Source organism: Oryza brachyantha, chromosome 1 (assembly GCF_000231095.2).
Source record: "Oryza brachyantha chromosome 1, ObraRS2, whole genome shotgun sequence".
Classification (NCBI taxonomy): domain Eukaryota; kingdom Viridiplantae; phylum Streptophyta; class Magnoliopsida; order Poales; family Poaceae; genus Oryza; species Oryza brachyantha.
In genome coordinates this window covers 7,138,614-7,155,112 of record NC_023163.2, presented here as the reverse complement: position 1 = coordinate 7,155,112, position 16,499 = coordinate 7,138,614, and the positions used below count along the sequence as shown (strand labels likewise).

At 37.4% G+C, this 16,499-nt stretch overlaps 1 protein-coding gene across 1 annotated transcript; it reads left to right on the top strand.

The window, feature by feature from the left end:
* Positions 1-4,578: 4,578 nt before the first annotated feature.
* On the top strand, positions 4,579-15,931 carry LOC102699552 (probable peptide/nitrate transporter At3g43790). The gene is made up of 17 exons (XM_015832656.2): positions 4,579-4,892; positions 5,290-5,330; positions 5,882-5,942; positions 6,088-6,190; positions 6,310-6,412; positions 6,532-6,585; positions 6,695-6,757; positions 7,236-7,285; positions 7,364-7,439; positions 12,696-12,881; positions 12,988-13,075; positions 13,424-13,509; positions 13,587-13,694; positions 13,872-13,916; positions 14,038-14,126; positions 14,625-14,668; positions 15,582-15,931. Exons 1-17 carry the CDS (start codon positions 4,697-4,699, stop codon positions 15,677-15,679), a joined length of 1,491 nt encoding a protein of 496 aa, XP_015688142.2. The 5' UTR covers positions 4,579-4,696; the 3' UTR covers positions 15,680-15,931.
* Positions 15,932-16,499: the final 568 nt, after the last annotated feature.

Sequence of the window (16,499 nt, the reverse complement as noted above, 5' to 3'; positions counted from 1 at the left end):
CTAATTTCATCGTCTACATCGTCTACATCATTAGATAGCTATCAAAAAACAAATAATCATTGGTAGGTATAAAATGTTAATGAAAAGGTTGTTTTTGGAATTTTAGAAACTTGGCAAGTTTTCCTTTATCATATTCCTTCTATACCAAAAAGAAGATATTTCAATAATCTCAATGCAAGAATAATAGGACGAAGAAAATACTAAAATACTCGTTATTAATGCGAAAGTAGTTTTAGTTGCTGGCAAGTAGTGGTAGGGGTGGACAAAAAGCTCGGGCTCATGAGCTCGGCTCGGCTCGGCTCGAAAATTAACCAAGTCAAACCCAAGCTACCTCCATAGCTTGTTTGCAAATTAAGCCGAGCCTGAGCCGGCTCGCAAGCCGCTCGGTAGGCTTCGTCGAGCCGTGAAAAAACTGATCTAAACCCTTTAACAAATTGTTCGGCCTATGAGAAATAATTAATGTATTCTCAAGCTCAGACGTGTGGAGGAAAAAAAATTTCGCCGCAAACAAGGAGCCAACACAGGCAAAAAGCAAACAAGTAACGGAAAAATATGTTTAAACTACCTACGCCTTTTAAAAAGACTTCATTTAGCTTCCTAATTCGTTTAAAAAACTTTATTTCAGAACAATTATGGTATTAAAGATTAGTAAAATAAAAAAATGTATTGGAATTTTAAAAAGGAAAGTACAAATGTATTACGATTTTAAAAAAGTAAAGGGTATTTTAATCTATGCGATTTTGGGTTGATTTGTATATGGGGTGGGTAAAAATAATTGTTTTGAATAATAAAGAGTCTCGTCTTTAAGCTTCGCTTATGCTGCGTAAGTCAAAATTTAAATATTCATATTAAATTTAAGTTAATTTTGAGATTTCTGCACCCGCGATCCGTCAGAGCTGCGCCTCACCTGCTGCCGATGTCTGGTTTAGCTTGGTCGTGCCTCCGGCCATGTTATTATAACAAGGAAAAAATTATATCTCCTCACAAAACAAATATTTGGAATACTTTGAATTTTCTAAAAGTATAAATATATGTTTCATCCCTGGCTGACAATTTAAATAAAAGTTCTTGGGCGGTAAAAACACTTAATTTTATAAACATATAAATATATATTGTAAAAAAATAAGCACATTAAATTTTCTTTATTTAAATAACGATGTATGAAAGTAATCAACAATTAAACTTTCAACATCACTTCTTAATAAATAGGCCCAATAAATAGGTGATACATCACTTCTTAATAAATAGGCCCAATAAATAAGCAGGTGATACATCACTTTCTAGGCTGCGTTCGTCACCCCAGCTAAGGACAGTCCTAACGATGTATTAATGATGGTTTCTATAGCTCGCCATATAAGCAAAATGATGATATGACAATATCATTAACGAAGAAAGAGAGGGAAAAGCTTAGAAATGGTTTTCTCACGAAGAAACCAAGTCTTCTCTTCACCGAATGCATAAAAAACCATAAATTCATCATTGGGGATAAACCACTAGTTTCTATAAGACATGTGTCATGCTCATAATTGATAGAATATATAGAGTTAGGAGAGTGAAAGAGAAAATCATTATTAATCAAAGAAACCTGTAGAAAATAGTTTATATGGATGATTTTTTATACTATAGCAACCATATTAGTTTCTTCATTGGGACTGTGCTAATATATCTAGATTCACTCATTTTCCACACGCACGCTTTCTGAATCGTTAAACAGTGTATTTTTTTAAAAAAATTTATAGAAAAATTATTTTAAAATATCATACTAATCTATTTATATTTTTTATAATTAATAGTTAATTGTATATTAATTTATTACTATGTTTTGTGCGCCAAATAATTTACCCCAACCTCATCCACAACTAACCCGATCCTAGTCTATGATCTATTCCTTCCCCTAGAGGTGCTCCTCGTACATGTGTCACCTGACACCGAGCTCAAGCACTCCATCGGCGCAAACGGGGCTAAGAGCAGGTATAATAACAGATTATAAGCTAGGTAAGTGTATTTTAAGATGATAAAAGAGATAAGAGAAGAGCGACAGACTACAGATTTATAGCCAGCTGCAGCATAGACTCCAATACACATGTATGTATGACATGTGTGATCAGATATTAATTGTATACTATATGACTATAGCATGAATTGATTATTAAGTTGGCTATAGAGAATTTATAGCTAGCAATTGGCTATATATTGAATTTGCTCTAATAGCAGGTACAATAACAGACTATACTATGACTTAGCTATAAATATATTTTAAGAAGATAAGAGAAGAGAAGAGAAGTGGACTACAAATTAGTCATCTGCAATACGAATTTCAAGACACAGTGTGCACGATATGTGAGACATAGTAGTATATGTTTTATAGATAGCTATTATATAAATTGACTATTAGATTGACTATAGATAAATTAGATCTACTAAGTTAACTATGGTAGTGAACTTGCTCTAACATTAAGGCTCCGTCCGTCCCATCCCAACCCACCGTAATAATCATTTATACCAAACCAAAAATGAAATGACCATTCCATAAGCAGCGAGGCAACGAGTAGCTCACGGATATGGACGTCGGAGGTGACAGTGATGGTGTATTGAGTACTACTTCCTCCATCGAAAAAATAAATCTTTAGCTTTTATATACGATGTTTGACTCTTCATTTTATTTAAATTTTTTTATGATTAATATTTTTATTTTTATTAGATGATAAATTATAAATAATACTTTACGTCTGACTAGTTTTATTAAAACTTTTTTAAAATTTTTTAAACAAGACGGATGGTCAAACGTTAAACACATGAACCAAAAGTTTGCCCTTAGAAAGACTTGGGCTGCGTTCGGATAGGGGCTAACTTATCTTAGCCCCTTGTTTTCCGCGCTCACGCTTTCCGAAGTAATAAATGGTATATTTTTTATAATTTTTTTATAGAAAAGTTGTTTTAAAAGTCATATTAATCTATTTTATATTTTTAATAATTAATAACTAATTAATCATGTACTAATCTATCACTACGTTTTTCACGTCGGATAACTAACCATCCTTCTCACCCCAAACAAACACGGCCTTGGTGGCGACAATTTCAAGATAGGGTTGGATGGCAACTCCGAGCTACTTGATGGCGTGTGTGCAGTCTATGTGGATTTAATCGATCCACATTAGGTGAGTTGGACCTAAATTCTATAGAAATATTCCTCCCCAGTAAGGTGAGTTGGACCTAAATTCGATAGAAATATTCCTCCCCAATAAGGTTACGTTGTTTTCGCTCAAGATTATTATAATTTGGATTATTAAGAATAATTTAAAACAAACAGATGAATTATTGTGACAATTTACTATAATCTATAAGCTAGATTACTATAATCTAATAAGCACCTTCATAGGTGCTTTTTTGAGATTATTGATTGGCTAAAGACTCAATGTCCTTTGACATTTCGAAGTAATTACGAATCTTATCACCGTTTACTCCGGGCATTCCAGACTTTAGCCATACAAACCAGTAATCTAGTCTATCCAATAATCTGATAAACAAATAAATTATAGCTTATTCTCCTTTATCTTATTGTAATCCAGTTTATAATAATCTAACTTAATAATTCAGCTTCCAAACTTGAAACAAACAGGCCTAAGTAATCCAATCCATCCGTCCTGAAACCACACCACGGAAATAAGCTTACATCAACAATAACGGGCCAGGTTCGGCAGCGACGGTAAGAAAATTCTCTTGTTCGTACCTACGCTTTTTAAATTTATAAATATATATTTTTTTAAATTTTTTATAGAGAAGTTGTTTTAAAGTATTATATTAATTTATTTAACTTTATTACATTTAACAATTAATTAATTATGTACTAATTTATTATATTTTTTTATGTCGGATAACTTACGTTAAAAACACGTAAGCCCAACGCGGCCCCGAAACTAACGACCCTGAACGTTTCCTTTTTTAAAAAAACTTGAGGGTACAGTGTTTTTTCCGCCATTACACCCAAAAGTCCGAAACCCACCACGTACACGTGGCAGTGCGTAGCATGGTGCTGTACGTATATCACATAAAGGCATATTCTTTATTCGGGTTAACTAATCTAAATTTTTTTTTTCACACGTATGTTTCCTAAACGGTTAAGCAGGATGTATTTTACAAAAAAATTAAAAAATCATATTAATATATTTTTATATTTTTATAGATAATAATTAATAATCATATGCTAATCCTTATATAAAAGAGTGAGTTGTCTCACAAGAACACGGTCTAAGGTTAGTCCTAATGTATGTTTTATGAAGATGTCATGCATGTTAAATAGGGTGTGACATCGCTTTTAACAGAATCATTAATCCAGAAAGTTTTATCATTGAGTCAGTTATTTAGTTTTCGGTTTTCGGTCTCGATAACTGTTAAGTGAAACTATACGCGCAGACTGGCCTAGCTGAGGCGACGCGAGACGATGCAAAGGAGAAGACGGAAAGGAAAACAATTCGCGGTAGCGGCGGGAATGGGATGCCAATGCCAAAAGCCAAAGCCGTACTTGCTTCCTCTTTACTCCGCCTTGAATGATCGATCGTGAGTCGCGTCGCGTCGCGTCCTCCTCACCCCCTCCTTCGCCCGCCCGCCCGCCCGCCGCTACCCCAAGCTTCCCGGGGGGCCTAGCTTCCGGCGCTTCTAGCCGTGCTGCTGTGGAGGCGAGAGGTGAGGGCCAGCGATGATGGGCCGAGGTGGCGGCGGCGGCGGCGACGGCAGCGGCAGCGGGGAGGCCGCCGCGCCGCTGTTGGGGAGGGCGGCGCTCCCCTTCTTCCACCCCAGCTGCCCCGGCTGCAGGGTGGACAGGAGGAACGAGGGGAGGGAGGGGGTCCCCTACACGGAGCTCTCCCTCATCTGGCTCGTCACCGTCTCCTCCAGTGCGTGATCGCTCCTCCTCCTCCTCGAAGTATTTTTTCTCTATTGAGCCGTCTCGTTTTTGTTTTGGAAATTATTAGACTATGATCCGGCCTTTTTTTGTTTATAGAAAGGAATGTATCAGTAGATGATGGTGTTGGCACTCGGCACTAGTAGTTCGGTTATGGAGATTCGATTAGTACTGGGCATGCATTTCTCTAACGTGACATTGATGCTCACTCAAATGGTTTTTCCCGTTGCCCACCTGATGAGAATGCCCATTTTGTTAGGCCAGGAAGCTGATTTTCTATTTAAAAAGACTAACCACAGATTTTTTTTGATCTTATATCTTGTAGTATAATTTTTTTTGTTGATTAGAACCTAATAGTATTTCTCCCTCTTCTCTCTTGCTCTCTGCAGCCCTGCCGATACAGTCTCTGTTTCCGTTCTTGTACTTTATGGTGAGAAATTTTACTTATTTTCCTCTTTAGAGGTGTAGAATGTTTTTTTTTTCTCGAGCAGACAAGAGAACTGCATTAACAATAGGGATAATATGATTACATTATGTTTCATAAAAGAGATTTACTACTTACTATCATCATTATCGATTTTACATTTGGACTTAACAGCTGTGCTAGATCTGTAGTTTGTAAAAACTAAACCATATTCTATTCTATTGATATGTACTCTAAGGTGTCACATTGTATTTATTTCATATATTGATTATTGAACAAAGAAAGAGCCAAATAGTAAACACTATAAATATGGACACATATCACCTCCATTTTTTATGGCACCAAACGAGCCACAATCTAATATCTTCCATTACAGTGATCGGTTAAACATTTTCTCCTTAAATAATACATGTCTCCGAAATGTTCTATGGAAACTGTTTCATAATTAGGTATAGGTTTGTTGGAAACATAACTTTTGAGCATAAGGCAGAATTGTAAATGCTGAATATTTTCCTGAATTGATTCCCTTTTATCAACATTGTAGTTTTTGTTTGTAGATAAGGGACCTGCATATTGCTAAAGAAGAAGAAGATATTGGATTTTATGCTGGTTTTGTTGGTGAGTTTTCTTTGAAACATTTTTCCTCTTTTGTGTCAATCTGACTAAGTACTTAATGTAGCTTGTAAGGACATATGCTGTGGGGGATATGCCTAAGCAAAGCAGCCTTATCTAACAGGGTGAACTTATGGTGCTGTTAATGAAGGTGCGTCATATATGTTTGGAAGAACACTCTCCTCTGTGATATGGGGTATGGTGGCTGATAAGCACGGGAGGAAGCCAGTAATTGTGACTACCCTTATCTCAATGTAAGGATCTTCTTTAAAATAAAATGGAGAATCCAATACTCTCTTATCTATAAGCTTTTTGTTGGCTCTATTTCTGCTAAGGCACAGATAATTTGAGCATGTTTTCTCATCTGTTGCAGAATAATCTTCAATACACTCTTTGGACTCAGCTCGAGTTATTGGATGGCATTAACCTCAAGAGGCCTTCTTGGGTTGATGTGTGGTATACTTGGTCCAATTAAGGTACCTAAGCACACATGAGAATGCTTCACTTTTGGCTATTAAAACTTTCAGCCATGTTCTTGTAGCAATATTTACAATACATGTTCTTGTAGCAATATTTACTAACTTCCGTGTTCCAGGCTTATGCTACAGAAGCATGCCGAAAAGAACACAGCCACCTTGCACTATCCCTTGTAAGATCGTTGACCATTACTATTTCGGAATGTTTTTCTTCGATGTCTCCCAACTTTGATAGGCCCCAATGTAATGTTCACTGATTGCCATTGCTGGCTAATCCATCAGGTTTCTTCCTCACGTGGCATAGGCCTTATTGTGGGACCAGCTATTGGTGGTTATCTTGCACAGGTAATAGTTCATTTTAGTATTTGAAGAAACCAAATCTGTGTAATTAGTTTGTCAAGATATTTACTGGCCCTAATAACCCTAGTTGCATATTTCACAAAGTAAAAGGCTTTAATGCGCTATTTATGAAGTTTTGAGTTCCCTTGTCATATACAATCATGATTGCACTTGTCATAACTCAAATAGTTCTATTGCTGCACTGAGGGTAAAGTATAATAGTTTCATTTTCTTTATGTTGGCATACAACTCTGTAGTTTCATAGTTTTTATTATGGTGGCATACAATTCTACTAAAAAGTATTCCATCTGTTCCATATTATAAGACTTTTTGGGTTTGCATAGATTCATCCATGTATCAATATATATGTGTCTAGATTCATTAGCACATAATTGAATCGGCAAGACCAGAAAGTCTTATAATATAGAACGGAGGGAATGCTAAACCTTGTATGCTAATTTTTCTTCTGCTTCTATTATACCAGCCTGCAGATAAATATCCAAGCATATTCTCTGAGAAGTCTATATTTGGGAGGTAGCATCTTCTTTGTAGATCTATTTTGTATTGGTTGCTTCTGTTACACTACTAATTTTTAACATGCAATGTTTTTAGGTTTCCATATTTTCTTCCCTGCTTATGCATTTCACTCCTTGCCATAATTGCTCTAATTGCTTCCTTCTGGCTCCCGGTGAGTTTGTTTATTTCCTATATCCCTACATTGCTCCATTTTTATTAAGCAAATATCATTTTTTATAACAATAACTAATTTCATTCAATATTTACTGTACTTGCACGTTTTCTCTATGTCAAGTCGCATGCTGGAATACTTGATTGATTTCCTTAATCAGTCAGATGCCATTGTATTGCATCTATAAAACTGACAAAAGATACTAAGGGTATTTTTGGTCATTGGATATAGTATATCTTCCACACTCTTTTTTTATTATTGGATAATACATATAGTTTAAACATTATTCTACTGAACCAGTAGTACAGTGCATTACTTTTGTCTGTCAAATTATCAATACTCTGTGAGCATGTTGACCTAAAACGCAGTTCAACAACAAATCAGCTTTGTAGGATTTAAATTATACATTTTGATCCAGTTTTTTTTTTGTCTGTGCATTCGTCATACATTGATCCTTGCTTATTTTCTATCTTGATAGAATGGTATGCTTTATCCTGCATTTTCTCTAGATAATAATATGTCTTCATTTTTTCTAGAAAATTCTAAGGCATATAATAAAAAGTGTACAAGGTAATACTAATTGATATGTGAGGACGTCCCAAAGCCTAGGTGGTGCGATGCTCCGAGACATGTCAGCGCGAAATATCTGGATGGATGGAGTCTCAAATTAAACCCAAATAATTACGGTAACCACCCAACCTCATCGCAGACCCCAACATGGCTTGAAGAGGGCACTACAAAGGCTCTAAGCCATCGGATATGAAATAGAAGACATAACCATTGGAATAGCCACGCCAGTCATCTACGTCATACGCCCGTCAACCACTCGATGGTGGCAACCAAAAGCGTACCCCAGAGACTCGATCTCAACAAAGGCATATTCCCCGGTTATCTCAACCATTTCAAACCCATCCTCATGTGGGACTAGTTGCCCAGGAATGCAACATAGTCTTACATAACTCATCTCAAGCACGATATCCGAATTATAAGTGGTTCTAAGCATAACGCATAAATAGTCTTAATAAGTTCTAAGTAGTACTTGGCGACAAGCCATACATATTGGTTCATACGGTAAGCGTGCTACCCAAAAGCCCATAGGCAAACCGGCTAGGGTAAATCCCTAGTTAGAACCATCCTGGAAATCACAAGCTGCATCAAACTCCTCATCCAAACAGTCAATACCTGCAGCAGGGTCTGAACCAAAAACAAGTAAAAGAAAGCAAGAAATCAGTACATTAATCAAATTAATGTACTGGCAAGTCGGTGACAACCCTAGCATGCTACATGTTGGCCTTATTCAAGGATAAGCTGTGTATAGGTTAATTTGCATAAATGCCAGTTTTAGTTCACAACATTTTCTCAACGGAATTTTTTTTAACAATAGTATAGAGTTAGTAAAACTTGTAATGTAAATGAATAAATAACACGCATCTACCCCTCAAGGTAGATCATCACCACTTACCATCATATCATCACCATTCACCGAACTTTACCCAAGTTCACCAACAAAACATTCCAACCATTTTTCAAGTTCACAAAGAGTTTATCAAAATCACAAACTATACTCATGACACTTCACCATGCCGCTCATGACCGTGAGCACGGCTAATCGATTAGTTTTAGACTCTGCAGAGTTTGTACAACTTTTAAGCCCACCGATATGGTTCGCTCTAGTTTGTCCGATACCCGTCGGTATCACTACATTCTACACATTGAGTGTGATCTAGAGGTCATAACAAAACCGTTACATTGTTTATTGTTTAGCCTTGCACCAGCACGATGTGTGTTTTACCCACGCTACTAGCAAAGTAGCGCCACTAGGTAGCGGGCCCACGCTTTAACCTAGCGCCGTAAGGAACCCTACCCGGAATCCCTCACGAGGCACGGCACCGTTGTATTGGACAGACTGCCCGCTCAAATCATCACATACCACATGTCATTAACCAATCTCAACAAATCACAAGCCATAGGAAGTTCCGATAAGTTACCAAAACCCGGTAACTCATACTCTTCGGCCTACCAAGATGCAAGGCTAAACTCTAAACAACTTAATAGGTTAAGGCCAGCCCATACTTAGCACATGTGGTTTGTACTGTTTTTATTAGTTGGTGACATAGAGTGAGGTCCTTAATCGACCCGGGCGAACGCTCCCCCTATCGGTGCACATCTACTACCATATGTACACCACTCGCCGCCCAAGTCTAAAAACAAGTTTTCTCCATTTTCTATTCACAATACTCACACATTAAAATTCTGTCCAGCAGCATCAAAATAACCTTTTTCACATATAACATTTATCAAAAAGAGTAGTTTGTAAGGCGTTAACCGAATATATAAGCATATAGCGGCAATATAAGCATAGCATAATCCCAAATAACACAATAATTGTATCCAAGAGCACCCTATGGTTACAACCAGCAAGGATTCAATATTTCAAGGTAGGTTATGCCGCAATTTGGTCATATCTACCATTCCCACATTTATATAATTTCTTTTACTAAAATTAATACTAGCTAACGTATGCATGTTTGCAATAGAATCATTTAGCCCAATAAAACATAGGATCAAAGTGGTCAAAGGAGGGGCTGACTTGCCTTCGTCCGCAAACACCTGAACCTGGTCTTCAACAAACTCACCCTCTTCTTCTTCGACGTATTCTTCCTCTATTCAAAATACGCGTATACGATAAATACAAAAATGCATAAAAACCAAAAATGCATGAAAATGCATGAGACTTATGCAGTGAGTGTGTGCTGGTCTCAGGTGGCCTCTAGTGAAGAAATTTTTATTTTATCACTTTGTTTTACAGAGATATGCATTTAATAATTAAAAAGGTTTAAAAAGGGCTAAGTTTTATTAAGCAACATTTTTGTACAGAAGTGAAGAAAATTACTTTCACAAAGTTACAGAGCATGATTTTAGAAAATTAACAGAAGTGGTTTCACAATTTTTAGAGTTATTTTCAATTTGTTATGGATTTAACAAGCTCTAGGAGACATTTAGGGCAAAACAAAAATAAAGGAAAAGTTTGTAAAAAAGTACCAAGTTTTATATTTTTCTAAAATAGTTCATAGTTCCACGGATCTAACAAAACTGGTTTCACAATTTTCGGAGTTAAAATGAATTTTCTACAAAACTTTGAAGTTCTGCTCATTCTCAGCTTAAAAAAAAATAGAAATCAGTTTTCAAAATTTAATTTCAGCCGGGCCCACATGTCAGTGAATGGCGTTTTTTGAAGTGAGGGGCGTTTTGCAGAAAGACCCTCGTAAGATAGGAAATCAACCCGCACTCCCTTGCTACAGTAATATGTGTCTACGCAGTTTTCGGATAGGACCCTAGCTTTAGTCGAATTCTCCGAAGGAGGTCCCTCGTCGGCTCAAATAAGGGGCAGCCATGGGTGAGTTGGATTTTCAGCTCGCCGGCGACGATCGGTGGCCTGAATCGATTCGAGCGCAAAAGAGAAAAAGTAGAGGGAGTCCTTGCGCATCCGTGAGTGGTGGTGGTGAGGGAAATGGTGGTCCGTAGCCCATGGAACACGAGCAACAACAGTGGTATGTCTTGGTATGGCCATGCATGTGCTTGTAGTGGCTTGGTTAGTGCATGTAAGGGCTCGGTTAGTGCAAAATAGTTAGTGCCAGAGATGTCTCAAGGTACTAGGGTGCTCACCAAGCGAAGAAACGGATGAAACGATGTCCACGGGAGCGGTGAAGACGTTGGCCGGCGGCGAGGTCGGTGACGCCCACCACGTATTTGATAGATTGCTTCTTGGGCAAAAGAGGCACGGATGAGCTCGGCGTGATGTTTCGTCTAAGCACAAGGGTAAAATGGGTTCACTGAGGGATGCTAAGAAGGATGACGCGGACGGTTTCTCGTGAGACTCACCTAGGAGAGATTAATGGCGACGTGGGCTCGCCGGCGCCGACATGGGCGCTCGCGTTCCGGCCATCCCAAGGGGTTTCCTTCCCGGAGTTCGCTTGGAACGTGAAGAGGCGAGGTAGGAGAGCCTGCTGGCGCGAGGGCTGGTTTAAAGGTGGAGTTTGGACGCGGTGCCCGTGAGCTCGGTCCATGGCCTAAGCTCTGTCCTTGCGTTCTCGAGCCGTGCGACGATGGAACAGGGCGGCTGGGCGCGTCAGGACGTGTGCAGCGTGCCGTGGAAGAGTAGTGGAGGAGGAGATTTGGTCTAGGCACGGTGATTTGGTCGGAACGGCCTCGTCTACCTTCAATGGAGTCGTACCCGGGTGGTGATTGGGGAGAATGGCGCGAGGTGGACGATGGGTATGGAGACACAGTGTCTAGACCCATCAACAACATCGGCTAACATCTTAGCTTCGTGGAGAAGGCCCGACATGGCATGGTGGGAAGCTAGGGGTGCTGTTTTCTCCACTTCAAGGAAGACGCCCGCCAGGTGTTCGACGAAATGCTTACAAAGACTGAGAGAGGGAGAGAAGGTGGCTGGTGCTATGATGAGATTTCTTGGGCTTCCATTGGCCATGGGGGGCGGTGGAGGCTGTGAGGAGAGAGTGGGAGGCTGCCATATGGGTCCTAGGGGTGTGGAGCCCTCTTGTCATTGAAAGAAATTTGAAATCTGGCTTGGAGGCTAAGTCAAGTAGAGTTGGCTGCAAAGGATTTTTGGAGGATGAGAAGAAATGGTTAGATAGCGATCCAGCGTGTGCCACTCCTCTTGGTGTTAGAAGAAAGTTAGTAGAAGACTTTGGCTGAAACAAAACTTTTAAAAGAGGTTTTTAAACAAATTTTTCGAAGAGAGCAAGTTTGAATCTACTAAGAGTTTTTCAGGTTTTTGGAGAGATTAAAATAAATCAAAGAGATAGCAAACCTTAATGAAAAATTTTGAAACTTTGAGGGTTGATTTCTGACATGTCAAGGTATTTTTCAGAATTTTTGTAGAATTTTTGGATGCACATAAATACCAAATTAATTATTTTTGTGACTCTAGGTCTATTATTGCATGTGATGATGAGATGATTAAGATCCAAAAACAATTAAAATCACTCCCAACCACATGATGCATTTAAGTTAAATTTAGTTCTCGGGTTTACGGGCTTGGGTATGTTACATGATAACTCTAGTAAAATCCCATTTTGAGGCTGGAATCATTACGTAGTTCTTCATCATAATCCATAAGTCATTTAGAATCTGTTAGTCAGTTGCAGCATTAGTATTCATGTGTGCCCCCAGAAAATTTTGCACAAAAACCATATACTTATCTAAATTTAGCATTTATGTGTCATGTTACAGGAAACTTTGCATAAGCACACTAAGGATATGGTTCTAAATGATTCAATTGCTGTAGAAGAATGCCTTTCTGGTCCAACTGCTGAAGAAAATAGCGGTGGATGTCTAAATTTATTCACAAATTGGCCATTGATGTCTGCTATCACTGTATATTGTATATTTTCTCTTCAGGATGTGGCTTATGCTGAGGTAAAATTTATCATTTCATGCATTTTATTTTTCTTATCATTTTTTTGCACCGCCCCTCCATTTTCTTGTTATTACTGGATTTCATTTGGGAAGATAAAATTTGCAGGTATTTTCTCTGTGGGCTGTCAGTGACAGGAAGTATGGTGGATTAAGCTTTTCTTCCCAAGATGTGGGTAGTGTCCTTGCATTCTCAGGTACAGTGAGCACAACAGGAAAGTTCCCACTAGTTTCAATTTACAGGCATACTTATAAGATTGTTCATCGAGTTTTGAAATTTTGAACATTGTGGATATTTTGATGAGATAGTCTAAGGAAAGCACTAGACCCACATACTATGTCTAATGTATATGGTAGTGTAACTTCACCATATAAGTATATAATATGGATATAAAAGTTTTGTCTTGTCGATAGGTCTAGTTTTATGTGATCAATGGTACTTGCTCACTTTGAAGGACTAGTTCTTGCTAGAACCAAATCTTAATCTGAATTGTGTGATGAACTTGCTTGAAACTCAAATGAATACTGACTTTAATTGTTCGCAGGTCTCTTCCTCCTGGTATACCAAATATTGGTCTACCCATCAGTGGCAAAATCTGTAGAACCCATCACGTTAGTCCGTATAGTGGCGGTAAGATTATCTAATTCTTGTTAGATCACTCAGCTCTATTGGAACTGTTCAACTCATTAGATAATTCCGAATTGCAGATCTTGACTATACCACTTCTATCTAGCTATCCATTTATGGCTGGATTATCAGGGTTCGTTCTTCACTTGATAGTAAACTGTGCATCTTTTCTGAAGAATGCTTTCGCTGTGAGTGCAGAAGTCTTTAATTTTCCTTTTATATATATATAAATTATTTCAAATGTGGTTCTGTTTATCGTAGCATAATAATTCCTAAGCCTATCATGCTTATAGATATATCAACTCTCTGCACATCCATTATTAGTTTCTGCAGAATTCAACTCATGTTCTTCTAAATGTTTTCAGGTAACAACTATCACTGTATTTAACATCTTAATGAATGATGCTGTGGTAAGTTCAAGTTCCTAATAATGTGTACCGGGTAGTTGTATAAAAACATCTTCTGTTTTTGTTCATGAAAATTAATAATTTCTAGTTTCTAGTTGTGTTTTCTAACCATGGAATATAACAGGCTCAGGACTTTAGAGCTTCAGCCAACAGCATTGCTGTAACTCTGATGTCCATTTGTAAAGCAATAGCTCCAGCTATTGCAGGAGTTATGTAAGTATTTGTGATCCATCTTTTTACATGCTTTTGCACTCTCAAAGCGAAGATGAAATAGTTCAGTACAAGTACAACTTCCCCTTAAATGGTTCGAGAGCTGCTCTTCATTCATCTAATATTTCTAGGATAATTTCCTCATATGACACTGAAATTTTATCCATTCCTTGAACCACGTGAAATTTTCAGAGAAAATAAGGAATATCCCTATTTTCTTGGACAAAGCCATCTCTGTTGCTTGGATAGTTTATTTTTAGTTCAATGAAAACGAAAATTAAACATGCCTTAGTCTAGTTCGCTTATTGAGTTGTTCAGCAGCTCAGCACTCAATACTTTTGCATCACCACACCACATATTGTTAATAGCATTAGTCCATCAAGATATACGACTAGAATTTCCATTTTGCAACATGCGGGTGCCAGCTTTTTAATTATAAATATTGAGTTTTCTTTCAAGGAGAAATAGCACAATGCCATGCTAATAACTCTGTTTCCTTAGATTTTCATGGGCTCAAAGGCGTCAGACAGCTTCATTTCTTCCAGGTATTACATGCATGTTATTTTGCTAGTGGATTAATATGAAAATACAAATTTGTTACTCCCTATGTTTCATAATTTTGCTTATATTCATATATATGTATAAACTATATACATTGATCAATCAATTAACCTAGGCAAGACCAAAAAGTCTTACCATATGAAACGGAGAGTGTATCTCCTATCCTTGTTAACACCATTGCAATTGACATTTCATCAGAATATATTTTTTAATAATATATAGGAGGGCCATCTATCATGTCATTAATTAGGAAGTTATTATACCACAAAAGAAAGAATGCAATTCGAAGTGTCTGCAAGCAACACACGCAATATCAACACCTTAAGAACAGATAATAACTGTGAACATGATACATATATAATAACCTAGGTTATCTAAAATTAGTTTTTTAATTTTTTTTGTTCCTCTTAATGCCATGAAAACATTTTAATTGAATGATTGAAATAGAGAAATTTAAAGTTTCTTGTCTGGCTTGAGACTTGAGAGTTATTAGATATTGTGTGTGTAAAAAAATGTGGATAGACAGTCCAGAGGGTGACTACCGCTGAAGTTCTTATCTTTATTTTGAAGTATGATTGTAAATACAATAGATTCTTAAAAATTCAGAGCTGAGATGTCTCAGCGTTCTAGCTTTCGCAATTTTCATTTGTGATAGTTAATATACAACATGGTAGACTAGAAAAGCCAGTGATATGCTGATTTCAGGATCACTATTAATCCCTACCTTCGGATCTCTTTTGATCCACACCTTAATTCCAATAAAGCTTATATGTGAGTTCAGAAAGATCGAAGCCTAAATGTAGATGTGTAAGCGTGTTGAACTTCGACTATATAAAGTATTTCCTTGATTCGATGTGAAACTCTAATTTTGTTGACATCTGCTACCTGTTTTTGCAGGCGACCACTTGGTATTCTTCATACTGAATGTTTTCACAGTCATAGGTCTCGTGAGCACTTTCAGGCCGTTTTATGCTAGAAGCAGCACGAAGCACTGATGCATCACTTAGCACACTAACCATTCTACGGAGACCTGACGTCTGAGAAGCCAATACTCTTTTTGGCACAGTATTTTCTGTACGCCACAAACCATTCTTATGCACTGCAAAAGTACTTCGATTTTTCAGACCAATAAAATACTTCGGTTTGGAATGATGATCTTGGACTTGCACAGAATACCGCATTTTGTATATTGGATGATGTGGTTCAATACTGCCATATCTCTTGGCTGCCATTCAGCACTGAAATTCCATCAGCTGTAAAGAGTTTTTATGTACACTGTCCTTGAGTATGTCCAAGAGCTGGTTTTGATTGTTTTGATGGCCGTAGGCGCTTAGCCCGTAGAGTGCCGAATATACGCAAGCCTTCTCCATATTAACGAAAACTAATGCGTAGATAGGACAGGGCAGGATTTCTAGCACTACACTGTCTCTAATCATAAATATTTGGCACCCATCGTTAAAAAGTCAAACAAATTATTTATAAATAAACAATAATCTGTTAATAAAAAAATACCCCTTTGATTTTTTAACGCTGTTCTACTATTGACCCTTCATCTTATTAAAAAATTAGGTAATTATTGACTATTTTATTATGATTTGATTAATTACTAAAGTAATTTTAAGTATGATTTATAATTTTTTATATTTGGATAAAATTTTTAATAAGACAAAGAGTTAAACGTAAATTAAAAAATTAACGGCGTCAAACAAAAAACCCAGAGGGAGTATATATGTGTTTTAGAGATCTAAAATTAAAGGCTGAAAAATAAACTCCGATGAAAAAACTTTGAAATTAACTCAAAATCAACTCCAAATA

What these genes read in the sequence shown, in the direction of transcription:
- LOC102699552 (XM_015832656.2), top strand. Translation starts at nt 4,697, where the DNA reads ATGATGGGCCGAGGTGGCGGCGGCGGCGGCGACGGCAGCGGCAGCGGG. An exon ending in AGGATGTGGCTTATGCTGAG is followed by an intron (nt 12,882 to 12,987) that starts GTAAAATTTATC and finishes TAAAATTTGCAG; the next exon opens with GTATTTTCTCTGTGGGCTGT. An exon ending in TAGTGTCCTTGCATTCTCAG is followed by an intron (nt 13,076 to 13,423) that starts GTACAGTGAGCA and finishes AATTGTTCGCAG; the next exon opens with GTCTCTTCCTCCTGGTATAC.